General features: G+C 35.3%; 1 protein-coding gene and 1 long non-coding RNA gene across 2 annotated transcripts; both read left to right on the plus strand.

Annotated features, from left to right (window-relative positions):
* Positions 1–2,190: 2,190 nt before the first annotated feature.
* LOC129268087 (DNA damage-regulated autophagy modulator protein 2-like) lies at positions 2,191–8,965 on the plus strand. Its single transcript, XM_054905672.2, has 5 exons — positions 2,191–2,255; positions 2,948–3,099; positions 4,363–4,540; positions 5,950–6,026; positions 6,727–8,965. Exons 1-5 carry the CDS (start codon positions 2,240–2,242, stop codon positions 6,931–6,933), a joined length of 630 nt encoding a protein of 209 aa, XP_054761647.2. The 5' UTR covers positions 2,191–2,239; the 3' UTR covers positions 6,934–8,965.
* Positions 8,966–9,962: 997 nt separating this feature from the next.
* LOC135155545 (uncharacterized) lies at positions 9,963–10,137 on the plus strand. The gene is made up of 2 exons (XR_010294694.1): positions 9,963–10,049; positions 10,106–10,137. It is a non-coding gene; the product is annotated as an uncharacterized LOC135155545 (long non-coding RNA).
* Positions 10,138–17,139: the final 7,002 nt, after the last annotated feature.

The raw sequence follows: 17,139 nt of genomic DNA on the forward strand, positions 1-17,139 counted from the left end.
CCTTGGTGTAGTTAATGTCAGCAACTCTAAGGGGGTGTTGTAAGAAAATATTTTCAATCAATTGCAAATATTCTGTTGCAATTTTACAATTGATAGATCAATTTCAACTGTGGCAAATCAGATTACACTGCTTGTTTCAAGAAGCAGATTGACAATCAATCATAAATTCACAATTTATTTCAAAATTTATGAATGATTTAGGGACCAAAATAGACTTGCAATTGATCGCCAGCTTCTTGCAATGCTCCAATAGTGTGGATGAGCTTGATAATACCATTGTGGTTAATTCTTTATTATACAATGGTTTATCCATTTAGATTATTGTAATGTATGGGCCACAGCAGCCAATAATAACCTAAATATGTTAAGATTATTTAAATTACAGAAAAGAGCAGTAAGAATAATATGTAAAACTTCATTTAATGCCCACACTAGTGTCCTTTTTAAAAGATTAAAAGTCCTGAATGTATTTGACCTTTATAAACTATCCCTAGGATCATTTATGCATTCTTGTCACAAAAAGATAATTCCTGAATCACTATTAAAAAGCAGATATTTTTGTCTCAATACTATTACCCATTCTCACCAAACCCGTAGTCCATTCGATTTTCACATGCCCTCTGTCCGTACTACGTTTACTAAAAAAAACTATAATGTATTCAGGTCCCAAATTATGGAACTCATTTCCCCCTACACTTAAAAACAGTTTATCCCTTAATAGTTTTCAACATCATTACAAAGAAATTCTGTTAATAACATTCCCTTCCAATAACAATTAAATTGTAACATGACTATAATTTCTGTGTTTGCCCTTCTCCTACACTTATTCTTACTAATTTCACCTGTCGATTTTCTGTGACCCTCCACATACGCTATTCCTTTACCTTTTTTCTATCATTTTTATAGAAAGGCAAACACTTCATTTTAACTTTGTTAATGTTTGTGTTTCCCTTGTATGCTTTTGTCTTTGTATGTTCTAGTTTGTATCGCGTCTTTGTCTTTCTTTACTGGGCTGGAACTTCTAAGATCCTACAGATCTTTAATGCCAGTCCACACTTGAAGCCTGTTTTGTACATTATTCACTGTATTATCATTTTTGTTACTTTGTTTTGTTCTTTCTTGCCATATTGTATTTCTTAAATTCTTATTTACCTGTATAGATGTTATTTTTATCGAGTTAAATAAAATGAATTGAATTGAATTCAAGCAGCAAACCTATATGTGTGTGTGTGTGTGTGTGTGGGGGGGGGTGATCTATTAGGTCATCCCTTCCCCCTTGAATGATATGATATTACATGTAACCCTATGAAGTCAGTATTAATGGCATTGATTATTTGGGCTATGTCAACCTGAATATAAAACCTGAACGGTATAAAGTCATGTACCAGATAATCCAATTATCAGTGGGTCAAGTTTGATATTGGAATGAAATGATATCAGTCAATGAATTTCCTGTGAAAATACCCCATTGATTTCCTTTTTCCTGACTTCCATGTCCCTTTTGTGACATCAACTGCTACATGTATCGTTCGATCAGGGAAGTGCAATTCTGTGTTTTGACAGACCAAATTATATTCAGTCATTGTTCATAAAGTTTGTGACCTCTAATGAGGACATCCAGTATAGTAGACTATACGTGCCTGTCCAAATTATTTGAATAGAAATGTTCAAAAATAACCATGTGTAGTTCAGCTTAGGAAATACATGAGGATGATGATTACACCCTCATGACAGCCGAAATTGCCCCTAAACTTCTCCCAAATGCATGCTTTTGGGACGACCATTCTTTCTAGAGTTGCCCCAAGATCTGTCACAAACAATATTCAAGATTATAGAAAATCAATATGCTATTAAATTATGACAGAATAATGGTATTTGCTTTTAGTGCTTTATACTTGCTTTTTACGCCAAAAAAGTAGCCCTTGAAATGAAAGATACAATGTAGAGCCCCAAAAATTCTTCAATTGCCCCAATGTGGGAAAAAAAATTATTGCCCTGGTGTAGTTCCAAAAACTTCCCAACTATCATTTGTGAGATTATTACCAGTTAGATGCAACATTAAATTTGAAGTTTGCAAGATTCATGTTCCAGATTCATAGGCCTGGTGCGTACATGTATTACTGTTACATAATCATGACGATTAATGGCTAAACCCTCTTTTCCTTTGTTCTTGTTTTCCCCCTCCAGTGACTCGGGTACAGTCCCACCAGAAAGCTGTATATTTGGACAATTATTAAACATGGCAGCTGGGCTAGGTAAATCTTACAAGAATCTTTTAAAATTTGATTATCCACATGCCTTTATACCTCAGTCACATTTCCCCTATGGCCGCCGTACAGCGAGTCGAAAACAGCCGTTTTAACATTTTTTGTACCAACAACATACATGTATGGGTGGTTTGAATAAAATGAGATAAAACAGCTGTTCTTGACTCGCCGTACGACGGCCGTAGAGGAAATGTGACTGAGGTATTACATATAAAAAAGATTAATCACGGCAGAGAACGTCGTTGGATCAGTCGGTAACACGTCTGCCCGTCGAAACAAAGATCGTGGGTTCGAGTCCACCCCGGGCGGATGACTGAAGCCAGTGCGTTGTGTGTAATCGTCTCTTTCATGTTTCATAGATTCAGGCTATGTTACAATGGAAAACACTCCGTCCCTCGGATAGGACGTTAAATGGAGGCCCCGTATAGAGGAGAGTCACCACCTTTGCACGTTAAGAACCCATTGCACTATTCGTATAAGAGTAGGGGGAAACCCGGTGTAGTGGTCCACCTGCACTCTCCCAATCAGTTATATAGGGAGGAGAGACTTGCGGGTCATGGTGATTCAGTACGCTTTCGTTGTTATTATTATTATCATTAGAAAGATAGATAAGATTAAGTGCTATATTTAAGTGGAATATTGTTATTACTATTAATTGTTATTATTAATTGTGTTTAAAGGGCTTGCCGGTATATACGTCAGATACAAGCAAGTGATACTGTATTCAGATGACTATGATTCTAGACAGGGTAGAATGCTGCAGATTAACAAAATAGGCCTGGTTCTTGGGATCGTAGCCTGCTTTGGTATGTCAGTGGTGGCTAATTTTCAGGTAAGTTTACTTGGTTTTTCCAGTTCTAGGTCCTGTCCTCATAGAGAGCTGTGATTGGTCTGATGTAGAGGTGTTGTGGCTCAGTGGATAAGTCTTCGGACTCTGAACCACAAGGTCCGAGGTTCAAATCCCACCACAGCACTAGCGTCCTTTGGAAAGGCGTTTATCTACATTTGCCACTCTCGACCCAGGTGTAGTGAATGGGTACCCGGTAGGAAGGAATTCCTTGAATGCTCGATGCGCCCAATTAGGGTAGCCGTGCTTTTTTTTTTTTTCATACGAAATTTTTGAATTTCGATGCAAAACATGCTCATGCAGTGCGAGTTTTGTCTGTTCATTGTTACGTCATTACATTATGCGCACTACTGGTGCCTGCAGCTGCAGTCTCGGTGCGCGCGTGCAATGGACAAAATGGTATGGATTCAAAATTGCACTGTTGACGGCGCCATTGCAATCAAATCACAAGGATCTGTCCAGGTGTCATATAATGATATATTATTACTCTTTGTAAGACATGGCCCTGGGGAGTGTGAATAAAGATGTTTGTTTATTAACAAGGGGTTTTGTATAGTATTCGTATCGAAAAACAAAGGTTCAATGACCGGGAGAATATTTCATTAAACAAAATTCTTAGATGATATTTATCTGATTTATTGAATCATTGCTCTGTGATATCATGGGATGTAAGCTGAAAAATGATCACACTGAATATCACCAACACAAATTAGCACATGTGGGACTCTGCAGTATATTATTACTTGGGGGAAAAAAAGACTCGACATTTGGCTAGAACGCCATGCTTATTTTGTCTATTTCTCAGCAATCACACATTTTCTAGCAGAATAATTAGGCACATATTTTCTTTTCATTTTATACATTAAAACTTTATAAGCTTTTCGGTGGTTATTTAATTGGATTCTGTTAGAAATTATTTTTAGATTGTAACCACATATGGGAAGGCATGAAAGCTCAATCAGTAGAGGAAGGGGGGGGGGTGGATTCTAGTGACCCAGGTTCGATTCCCACTTGGTGTGCTAGTGCCCTTTGGTAAGGCATTTAAATCCTCATTACCAGGTCCCTCGGAGAGGACCTGAAGCCGTCAGTCCCCTGGTTGCTTGCTTGCTAACAAACATTCATGCTTTCTTAAGCAATCAGGTAAAAATATCACCATCATCACCATATGACATTTATTCTTAATACATGTATTAGTTAAATATATTCGGCCTTTTTAAAGATATCTTTTTCTTCTCTTACATCTTTCAGGTTGGAAATGTATTGCCAGTCCATTTTAGTGGTGCCTTTCTTCTCTTTGCTCCGGGAGCAGTGTACGGTTTCCTGCAGGCATGGCTCTCGTACAAGATGTACCCTCGACACGCCTCCATCCTCATCTGTCATATCCGTCTCATCCTCTCAATCATCATAGCAATCTTCTTTACACTGTGTATCCTTAACAAATAACAATGATCAGTGTCAAATTGGCAACAACCATTAACTGAATTCAATGTCAAATTGGCAACCTTCCTTAACAGAACAAAGAAAGATCATCATTGTCAAATTGTCAAGTTGATATTTTGTAGGCCCGAGTCATTACGTTTATTTTTAAAACGTTTAAATAGTTTTAATAAACAAGGATTAAAAAAAACCTTCACCAATAGTTGCTGAAATTTCACATTTTGCATCTTTAAGTCCATGAATGGCCATTTATTTTCCTTATTTCCTTGATATTGTTTTGATTTAGTTAGAAACCATCTCTCTTGACTCTGATAGTTCATGTTATGATGTTTCATGAATATAAAGATGTAAAATGTTACTGCAACTTTTTTGGAAAGATTTTTTCTCCCATAGGCCCTAGATCTATATACATTAATCGGTTGTCAAGATAGGTAAACATTTATGCTTTTTGGGAAGGATTCCCCCCCCCCTAGGCCCTACATCTAAACAGTTGTCAAGATAAAGTAAACATTCATGCTTTTAACAGTTGTTTGAACAGCGTTTAAAGGGGAATCCAGCCTTGGTCATTAAATGTTGTGTTGGGAAGGAGAAAAATAAATTAAACAGAATGGTGAAAGTTTGAAAGAAATCGGACAAGCAATAAGAACGTTATAGCTGCTTTAAAATTGAGATCATTAATACTATGTAGATTTCAAATTGGCAACTGGGTAAATAAATTATGACAAGGGGCAAGGACAACTTTCCCATAGGCCATGTACTTTATTATCAGGGATTTGTGGTTTTCTCCTAAGTACCCATTCCCCTGGGGCAGTAATCTAAATATAACTCAGGTAGTATATTGTTTTATGTCCTCATGAAAGAAAAATATAATTTGAAATGTAACTTTTGGGAAAAATGACATTTTAGCCATAATATGTATTGGAGTACATGGAAGAGTAGTCCTTGCCTTACATCACTATGACATCCCATATGCGGCCAATTTGAAGTCTCCATGGGTATTGATTACCAATATTTACAACTTTTAAAAATTCATAACTTTCTTGTTGTTTGTCCAATATTGTTCAAACTTTCACCGATCAACTTGTCTGATTTTTCTTTTCCTTATAAAATCAAGTTTTTATTTGGGTTGGATTCCCCTTTAAACGTTTTGACTCGACCCTAATATTTTGTAAACTGAAGAGCTTTGTTCCAAAAAAATACTACTTCTGTCTTTGTTAGACAGACTAAAAATTAAAAAAAGTAAAAAATCAAAATGGCAGTTCAATCAATGCTTATGGGGATGACATTAATAGCATCCAGTGGCACATGAGTAAAAAACTTTCCTAGGCTACTTCTGAGCTCACAGGTCGAAATTTGTAACATTGTCTTAGACTTTTCCTTAATATTGCTCCCTATCAGGTACAATTTTTACTTTGATTGCTCAGGAGCTGACACATAAAACAGGATCTATCCTTCACTGGGCACCTGAAGATGGGGTAAGTTCATATAGGCCTTATGAACATGACATCGTAATGTCATAGCGCCCTCCCTCAGAGGATATAGGAATATGCATAAACAGAGTTGTCAGAGATGTGCCAGCTGTACATCACCAATGCATGCAAGGCAATTATGACTTCAGCCTCTAAGATGGCATGATGACGTCAATGCATAAATTAGGGTTATTGAGTGTATTAGTTCCAAGGTGGCAATCATTGGATTGGTGATTAGAACTTTCTGGCCCTTTGTATAGGACTATCTTTCTGAAGCTAATCCAAGTAACAAGAGCTCATTCATGCATTTAGATCAGGGAAGGAAATAAGTTTTATTTTAGTGGTGTTCTTTTTTTCCAACGTTGGGGTATTGCAGAAGTTTGGGGGCTATTTCTTTCATTTTAATGGCTACTTTTAAGGGGTAACAAGCAATCATGTAGTAAAAGCTAAAATCCTTTTTTTGCCTTAGTTAAATCTTCGAGTCACATATATTCGTTTGCTTTTATTGCAGGGCTTTCCTGTACACATAGTAGCCTCTGTTTCCAAATAAACGTCTATTTCATGTAAATAATAAAAACTATACAGATGATACCCGATCCGTTCTTGTCAAATATCTTCCCCAATTTTCCTCCCATGGAAACAATATTAAAGCAAGAACATGCATCAAATTACACATCTTGTTTGTTTGTTGTTTCTACCATTGCAGGGCTACCCTGAGCACGTAGTAGCCACCGTTTCTGAATGGGTTGTGGCAATCGCCTTTCTCTTGTACTACTTCACATTCATCAGAGAATTCCAGACGATCACCATCAAGGCGGAGCTCAAACATCATCTTGTCTACGATGCCCTCGTCGATGCAAATAGCTATCCACCTGTGGCCAACTATGACAACAGCTTCAGTGGCGCTCTGTAATGGTACTCTGTCAATTTGTCTGTAGCCACTTTTTCTAATTGGCCCGGTCTTACAAAGAGTTACGATTGATCCGCTCGATCTCATCTGTATGGAAATCCATCAATGTCATACATTTTTTCTACAGGAAGTTTGCACAACGTCCTTGTACACAAAGAGAAGCACAATGAAGTTTCAAGAAAGAGATGAATGTATGAATATACTGCGTATCTAGAAAATATTTTGAACAAACATGCATTTTAAATGTTGATGCTACTGTCTTTCCATAGTTTTGGTTGATTGGATCAATCGTAACTCTTTGTAAGACGGGGCCTTGATCTTTGGCTTGTATTCTTAAGTAAGGTTTGACTTCTCAAACAGTGGGCTGCGAAGCTCTCTCAGGTGGTCCGCTAGAAGCTCCAGAGGGATAAAAAAATATAGTATATTTCACAGACCTGTCCTAACATGGTATGTCCAATCAGTCTACGTGGGTCAAACAAAACTAATGCACGCTTAGGTACCACGCAAGTTGCAAAGCTTGCACATGCAGTGTTGCACACTATGACGGTTTCGATCAAACTTTAATTTGAACCTCATATGCATGCATATTTTTAGCGGACATTTGCGAATGAAGATAAGTTCTTAAACTGTTTGTTTTGAATGTGGTCAGAGCGTTGTGTTCAAACACATCACACATCTTTGTCGCATTGCCAATGGGAGAATCTCCATAGCATTAGTGATCGCGATATTCAAATGCTCATAAATTTTTGATAATTTGTCTGATTTTTCTCAAACTTTCTTTGATCTTATTCTTTAATTTTTCTCTTTCCACACAAGCCCACTTGTTCCAAAGGTTTCATTCCCCTTTAAGTTATGGGAAGCCAAAAATTGTCCAAATTTTGTTTACAATGTATGTTTCTTGTGTGTACTGTGCTCTCTCCTAATTTTGTTAAAGGTCAAGTCCACCCCAGAAAAATGCTGACTTCAATAAATAGAGAAAAATCAAACTAGCATAGTGCTGAAAATTTCATCAAAATCGGATGTAAAATAAGAAAGTTATGACATTTTAAGTTTCGCTAATTTTTCACAAAACAGTGATATGCACAACTAGGTGAGTCAGTCGATGATGTCCATCACTCACTATTTCTTTTGTTTTTTTTTGTTTGAATTATACAATATGTCATTTTTTATACATTGGACAATAAGGACCAACTTGACTGAACCATATAGTATTAAACAATGCTAATTCCACATTAACAAGGAATTAATCGTTGTATCACTTGACAATGAGGAGAAAATGAGAATATTTCATATTTTATATAATAAAATACAAAAATAGTGAGTGGATGACGTCATAGTCTCCTCATTTGCATACCAGCCAGGATGTGCATTTAACTGTTTTGTGAAATTAAGCAAAATTTTAAAATGTCTTAACTTTCTTATTTTACATCCGATTTTGATGAAATTTTCAGTGTTATGCTTGTTGGATTTTTCTCTTTTTATTCAAATCAACTTTTTGTTGGGGTGAACTTATCCTTTAATGGTGAAGACAACTATCTCATTTATCCTTTCCAGACATTTAAGATTGGATTGAGCTGATACAGTGAACATCACAATTGGCTATCCATAGTTAAACCACAACTTTAGACCAGAGTTTAATTTAAACCCGACTTCAGAATACGGGCCTATGTGGTTGAACTTCATTTAGTTAGTCAGTTAACCAGTTAGTCAAATTTTCAAATTTGCATTTTAATCAAAATACATACCTCAAAAGTTCTTTCATTGAATGCAACTTTGTAGTTGATTTGCATTCAATTATTTGCTTTAAATTGCACCTGAACTTCCTCTAACACCCTTTATGCTTAGATTTGGGACTTACCCCTGGGCCCCGTCTTACAAAGAGTTACAATTAATCCAATCAATTGTAACTCTATGGAAATCCATCAGTGTCATAATTTTTTCGACAGGAAATTTGCAAAATGTCCTTTGTAAACAAAGGAGAAAACACCGAACTGTCAAGAAATCAATGAAATTATGGATATACATTCATATCTAGAAAAAAAATTTGAGCAAACATGCATTGAATATGTTGACTTTGCTGGCTTTCCATAGTTGGGATTGATCGTATTAATAGGATAAATCGCAAATCTTTGTAAGACGGGCCCCAGATTTGCAAATGAATGTAGGTTTCTTGCATTGCCCCCTAAGTTGAGCGTCATTATCTGAAAAATATTTTTTTTTTTTGGGGGGGATACAATGGGTCTTGACAAGCTACTGACAGAAGACTTCCTCTTGAAATAATATGTTGTATTTATTATTAATCGCCACATCTCATCCTTTTAATACTGTTGACTCTGTATTAAACAATGTTTCTTTTGCATCAATCTTTGCAAAACCATTTTATATTACTTATTTTATTTTATGATTTCATTTTACACTGTGTATGACTTGTAAGTGTAAATGTTGGTTAATTATCAAGGTAGATCAGACAACTTTGCAATATTTGGAAATTATAGTGAAACGTGTTTAGATTTTGTTTTTGAGGCCCATATTCGACTTGCGAATATTGATGTGAATTTCTTTACAATGCTGGCGTAACATTGATTCTATCTGTATGATACAGTACATACTATGGTGTATAGTTTTTGGTGTTTATTTTTTTTAGAAATCTATAGGATTAAAAAAAAATTTAGAATCAAACTAAAATTTGCAGCTGAATTTTAATCATGTATACATGTAGATTAAATGTTTAGTCAGTAGATTAGTATTTAGGTCATTTTTTAAGAGTTTTTCTGACATATGTTCATGATATTAGATTCTGTAATAGGGGTCACGTCATATCAATCTTACGAAAATATATACCATTCTGAATTAAATTGGATCAGATATTAATTCATTTAGCTTTGTGAATACAAACATAGTACAAATACCAGTACTTGTACACAAAAGTTACATGTAGTATTTGTTCATCACAAACTATAAAAGGACCTCTATGATAACCTTTTTCAGATGAAAGGAAACATTCCTGAAATAATGTTAATACATGTATATTATGTTCAGAATCCTAAATTCCCTTAACTTAACAGGGGTCCGTTGCAGAAAGAGTTGCGTTTAAACGCAAGTCAAAAAATCAATCGCAAGTCCCAAATGCGGGCTGTTGATTGGTTGAAAATCAAGTTGCGCCTGATTTTTAGAGTTGCAATTGATTTCAACTCTTTCTGCAACGGGCCCCTGGCCTGCCAACCACTCCTTACTCCTTTTTTCCAGGAGTTGCCCATTTTTAAGATTTTTTTTATCAACCAAAGAGAGGAGCAGCCAATTTTTCCATTTATTTATTAAAGATCAAAAATAAATCAAGCCATATAATGTATTTGTGTAGTGGGGTATGGGTGTGTGTATTAGTGTAAGAGTAATATAGTTTTTCAACACTTGTAATATTAGGATGCTAAACATGTCTTCATTTAAAATACACTCCTGTCAGGTCCCTTCGTTCATCCAACTCTGGTTTCTTAGTTGTTCCCAAATCTGCTAAGACATGGGGGGCACGGGCTTTTGCTCATGCTGGCCCTGTTCACTGGAATGACCTACCCCTGGTTATCCGTGACTGCACTTCCATTGAAACATTTAAACGCTACCTTAAGACGCGTCTGTTCAATGCTTCCTATTCTTAATTGTTCCTTAATTTATCTTTGTATTTCTACTGTTCTCTCTCTCTTTCTTTTACTGCGCCTTGGGCACTCTGCAGAGTGGATTTGGCGCATTACAAATCACATTATTATTATTATTTTAAAAAGTGAGAGAGACACACCTGACATCGAGCAGAAAAATTAGTGCCGTGCGATTAGGACTCTTTTTTTTTCATTTTCAAATGTTGGCAGGCCTGACTTAGGTTCAACCTTGATGGTACTCCGACATTAAAAGGTTGCAGACTTACCAGATTTGTCTTACAATCTTTCAGTTAGCCCTTTGCGCGCTGATGCAGGGGCCGCGGAACGGTTTTCAAAGTGGGGGGGGGGGGGCTGAGCCAAAAGTGGGGGGGCTGACCAAGCAAAAAATCACAATCGTATGGTCATTTTTACGATTTTGTACATGGTTTTGGGAAAAAGTGGGGGGGCTGAAGCCCCCCCAGCCCCCCCGCTTCCGCGGCCCCTGTGATGTTGCAATCTTGAACATTCGTACAATTAAATTCAGCAATCGTAATAATAAGTATTCTCCCCTACCTTCAAATGAGATAAGCTAATAAAAGACAATAGTTCTCGGATAAAATCTAAATAATAACAGTAAATGTCAATAGCGCAATATGGAAATCTTGCGTTAAAGAAAATAACATGGAAACAATTTTCATTATTATCCCCAAAAATTAATTCAGCGTGCAAAGAGTTAATAAAGTGGAATACTTTCGGTAATGGAAGGGCAGAATTTGCAAGTCCAAAGTTTTATTTTGACATGGCATTTACCGACAATCCACTCGGACATGAATGCAGATTATGGCTACCATAAGCAAGGATAGTGAATGATATCCCATAATAGTTTCCAATTACTTGCATAGCCATTGGATTTGTTTAAAGGTATTGTTTAACTTTGTGAGCAGCCGATTGAAAAAATTCTCAAACCAAGATGAAACATGTGTACAAGTGCATGTATCTGAACTAATAAACCCTGAAAACAACCATTATTGAGAATGAAAAGCTAAAACTACAAGGCAAACCTGATTTTGTAAATAGGCGTCTTATAGACGCCTAAATAGTTCACATAAGTTTATGGGATGAAATTAAGATGGTGTTTTCGGTCACTTTATATATAAATTTTTGAAGCACTAAATAATTATTTTCAAACGCAATTTTTTCTGGGCTTCATTTTTGTAACATATCACAGACACAGGTGACAAGTGTGACCTTCTAGCTCAGATTTTTTAAAAGTCAAACCAATGTTAACCAATCACTTTAATACATGTACTTAATGTAGAATTGCTTTTGTTTTCATGAGGAAATTTGTTTACAATAGTTTTTGGTGCTTGCTTTAGATTGCCCCACAATATGCTGAATTGTATTTCATGTGCAATCAAGCCGTAGTATTTGCTGCAAAATTTGTGCTTTTTTTAGTTGTATGTAGTAGATTTGCCCTCACCAGTATATGACATAGTTTTTACATCATGGCTTTGAAATTATTTAAAGATGTGTGATGAATGTTTTCTTTTGAATCTTTTGAAATAATGGCTTTAAAACTGTTTAAAGATGTGTGACAAATGCTTTCCTTTTTGGATATATTTTAGAGGCCATTTAGAAAGGCCTCCCATTTATTGTAATGTTGTGATAAGTGTTACATTGTATGAAACTGAGGCCATGTATAATAAATTTCTGTCATCCAAATTAAAAGATAGGATGACCTCAGTTTCCATGGGAATTTGATAACTATTAGATTGTTTATCATTTCCAGGTGTTTTAAATCATATATAACTTTCAATCCAATAAGTTTTATGACTAATAGATGTTATGTAATTGTTGTGTATATAAATCCTTCTTGCTTTATTCGGTAAAGTCGCTCATTATCTCCTTAACACTGGGTTAACATTTCATGAAACAAATAGATTGAGATTTTCACTGTCTATTTGTTATAAGCTACTGAAATCGTTGCATCTGATTGGCTCAGATCAAAGTAGTCGTAGAAAAAATCTCTGTTATATGAAACCCTCCCTTGATCTGAAATTTGCAAATCGAGCAAAGGAATGTTTGTTATCTGATTCAATGGTACTGAATAGTTTGCTGATCCCTGAAATATGCAGGCATGTAACAAGGACTTCCATTGCTATTCAAAAAATCTGGTATCAGCGAATTGCAATCCATGCATTTCTCTTAAAAGGTCAAGACAACTTACTTTAACATTCTAGCTAATCTTCTCAATGTTCAATATTCTTTATGAATAAATGCTGCTTTATTATGATACAGGTATTATTATAAACAGTTCTTGTATACCGCATACCAAATCTATGCGCTTCTAAAGGACGAAGACTTAAGCCTGGCAGTCGGCATTTAGAGTGCATAAGCATTTCAAGAGATTAATTCCTGCTAGGTAATTTGGAAATATACATGTAAGTATGGTTTTAATGTAAACTAAGTGTAAACTTAGTTGTAATGTTTGTTATTCTGGTATGTTTCTTAAATTGTATTAATTAGTGCCATGTATACCTGTATATATCTCGTGTTTTTTTCCTAAATCCAAATTTTTTTTTAAATAACTACATGTACATTTTACTGCAGTCACTAAAATTAATTACAAAGAGATATTTCTGCAATCATTTGATGAAAAATTTTGCTTCTTTTTGCAATTTTTTCAAATTAATTTACTCTAATTATGGAGTGATTATTATGCTAAAATGCTTTTCCTTTGATAAATTGTGCTGTAAATACAGATTTTATGATGTAATGTTTCACCAACTCTCATGTTAGGACAGACTAAACAGTCTTGTGAATGTTGTGACCTTTCTTTAAAGGAAATATAGAGTCATGCGCCTCAGAGTAGATATTATTTCTAGCTAGCTGCCGCAATATAAATGCCTATTATTATTATATCCCTGTGCTTTAGTATGACCAATATGACAGCTGAAAATATAGTACTACAGTATTAAATAGTATTGTTCTGATTAACTGTATCAATAATTTGGCATGCAGTCCGGGTTGGATCATTTTCAACTTTCTTTTGGGACACTCTGAGACTCCTGTATGATTTTGAGCTCTTATGTAGAAAGTCAATGGGAGTGAGTCATATTTCCCGCCGAATTGACCAGTAGGGGAAGGCGGGGTAAGTTGAGCATAGGGGCAAGTTAAGCCACCACCCCCGGGCCAATAATGAATTAGTCAGACATTGTGGTGGTGTCATGTATTGATGACCCATTACATAACCCATTCCCCCACCACATTGTTTTCGATTTTGAAACAAAAAGTACTTTTTTAGAGGGAAAAATACAAATTTCAGCCAAAAAAGTAAAAAAGGGTGTAAAAAAGATCAGTGCTTTTTACCCACACACGTCTTAAAATATAATTAAGAAATAAGAACAAGATTGGTAGTCCAGGTGTGGATCTTCATTCTTGTCATAGTCTTTTACATGATGGATGCATAAGAAATGTGTGGATGTAAAAATATCGTATTAAGTTAGGACTGGGGTACTTTGAGCCAGCCAACATGGGGCAAGTTGAGCCATGGTAATTTGTATGGTAATGTATAATATAAAAAGAAACAAACCTTGAATAGCCATTGATATGCAGGCAGAAAGGTGCAAATTCACATGACAGTTTCTTTACTTTTAGAGGATGTTAGTATTTATAAAGAATTAGCAAGTGAAGACTTGAAATAAAAAATTGACATGCTGGTTCTTCCCACATTCTTTTTGTACACAGTTTTTGTGGCTCAACTTACCCCACATATGGGGCAAGTTGAGCCATTTGACATCGTTTTTTTCAAAGGTCACAATGAATTTCAGTGTGGGGGTAAGAAGTTATATATAGGTGAAAAATATTTCCCAAGAATCAAATTTAAAGGCAAGGTACTTATTTCTACAATATTATTAGTCATATCAATTCTAACATGCAAAATGCAAAAAGAGTCACAACTTACCCCCACCTTCCCCTATATATGCCAATCCTACATGCAGGAAATGTACACTCACCGATTAATAATATAGAGTTATGATAATTATTTTAATTGGAATATTTGATATACAATTGTGTATATTTTCAGATACTTTTTGAGGAAAGATTTGTGAAAATTTGATTTTGCAATGTTTTAGTGTTTTTTCACAATTTTGTGTCATAAAACTGTCAAGGAAAATTATTTTGTATTTAGAAATATTTAGAAATATGCCCAAGGTGCATGATTTGTTCATAATCCTGTAATTAATTTCAAGAATATTGTTAGGATATTCCTTTCATAAACCTTTATATTTTAAGTTATCAAGTTCATGTATGTTTATGTAGGAAATATTTATCGGTAGTCCATGTTTGTCACTATAAATCAATTTAGTCATTTTTCTGTAAATGTAGATAAATATGCTTTAAATTGTATTAAGTTTTAATGGCCACCATTAAGAGTATTTGAATAATAATATTACAAAATTATTGTTTCTTCAAAAAAATGTAAAACCTACATTACTGAAATATTACAGAAGAGTTGCTCATGAAATGAAAATAGGCGAGTGTGTGAAATTAACATGCAAACCAAACAAAATGAAATTAAGAAACCAGACAGGCGTTCAATTGCAGAAATATGTTTAAGATTAGATCGTGATAATTGTGAATTTTATGGTGGTACTCTGTTGTATTGAGTTATTTCAAATGGTAAAGTAGTACTATTGCTTTTAGATGCTAAGTCTTTCATGAGATGTAATTATTATACTCATGTGAAATTTTAATTTTTAGAATATGGTTTGTGATTTGAAAGAGATTGATTTGCTTGCCGAAATGAAATAATAAATGTAAGTTATACTTTTGTATTGAATATAAAGAAGTTCTATGTCTGATGTTTACGAGTGTGTTTAATGGAATAAAGTTATTCCACCAGTTATGTTCACGTATATGCTTTTCACACTGGGTTTCCTTAACCCCATACTATCCTTAATCCAAGACTATCCTTAATCCCGGACTATCTTTATTTTGGTTTCAGATCGTCTTTCTTCTCCCCATACTACGTATTTGGCTAGCCGGGGTTAACGCCTTAATTCCGGTCTATCGCACAGCTCATGAATATTGATGATTTTGCCACTTAGCGAGTGATTAACGTGTAATTTTTACTTCTGTGATTGGCTAATGCTTAGCCCCACTGTTCCTTAGCCTGGTTTGGTTTAAGACTGCTTTTTAGCAGGGCCAGCTAGTACCATACTATTTACCGGGGCAGCCCACTTTGCTAATGTGAAACCGAAGTGGGGTAAGCTTAACCCCAGGAAACTGGTGGGGCTAAGGCCCCCCCGTTAGCCCCACCTATTTCCCGGGGTTAAGTAAAATTTCTGTAGTGTGAAAAGCATTAGTGTAGCAGTTTGTCTCCTAAGATAGTCTATGGGCAAAACCCATTGGCCCGTATTCTGAAGTCAGGTTTAACTTAGACCATGGTCTATGTGCTAAAATTATGGGAAGCCAGAAGTGTCAAAATTTGTATTAAGTTGTATGTTTATTATGTTTACTGTGCTCTTTCCTGATTCATCGATGGGGAAAACAATCATATATTTATACGTCCTACACAATTATGAATGATTTGAGAGCTAAATGAGCTGAAATATGATATCACTACCATTAGTGATTTATGTAACATTTGGCTATCCATACTTAAACCACAACTTCATACCTGAGTTAAAGTTAAACCCCACTTCAGAATACGGGCCATTTTGTCTATCATCAATTTGCTCCACTTGGTCCAATATCCACATCATCTACTTTTCATCTATTTTTTTGTACTTTATCAAATAGAAATTTGATTCTTAAACAGTTCACCTGACCGTTATGACCAAGTGAAGATTGAGATGTAAATGGGCTAATGAAAACGCAATCAGATCGAAGACTAAAAGGCCTTGACAAATTTAATCAGCTCGATCTCCATCTTTTTTTCCAATATTTTATTTTCCTTATTCAGTTTTGCTTGTCTTTTCTTCACTCATTTCCCCTTTTTTTTTTTCATTCTCTTTGATCCCAAGCTCACTCCCAATCTCTCAATGCTTTTATACTGCCCTCACTCTCCTAATATTTTATTTTCTTTACCCAATGTTACCTTCCCACTTTCATATATCATGTACTCTTCCATGTTCTTGTCACACTGTACCCCCCCCCCACTCTCCCCCTATCTTTCTCTCGCTTTCTTATCTGCTTCCTTTCCTGTTCCATATTTCTAATGGGGCATTGCAAGAAACTTGCGACAATTGCAAGTCTGATTTCAGTTTCTAAATCAATCAAATGAATTGCGATTAATTGCAAATTTGTGATTGATTGCTAATCTGCTTCTTGAAACAAGGAGTGTAATCTAAATTGCTAATTAAAATTGATCCATCTATTGTAAAATTGCTACAGTATATTTGCAATTGATTGCAAACATATTCTTGCAATACCCCCTAAGAAAGAATGAGATGAATGAATAAAAGGAAACGGGGGGAAAACTTTTCAATTTAGATGCTGGAATCATTATAATAGTACTTGTTATTGTTCTAATTTGGAGCATATTGCAGTGTAAAAAGAAGAAAAAAAAACCCTCCAA

This window comes from Lytechinus pictus, chromosome 9 (assembly GCF_037042905.1).
Source record: "Lytechinus pictus isolate F3 Inbred chromosome 9, Lp3.0, whole genome shotgun sequence".
Taxonomy (NCBI): domain Eukaryota; kingdom Metazoa; phylum Echinodermata; class Echinoidea; order Temnopleuroida; family Toxopneustidae; genus Lytechinus; species Lytechinus pictus.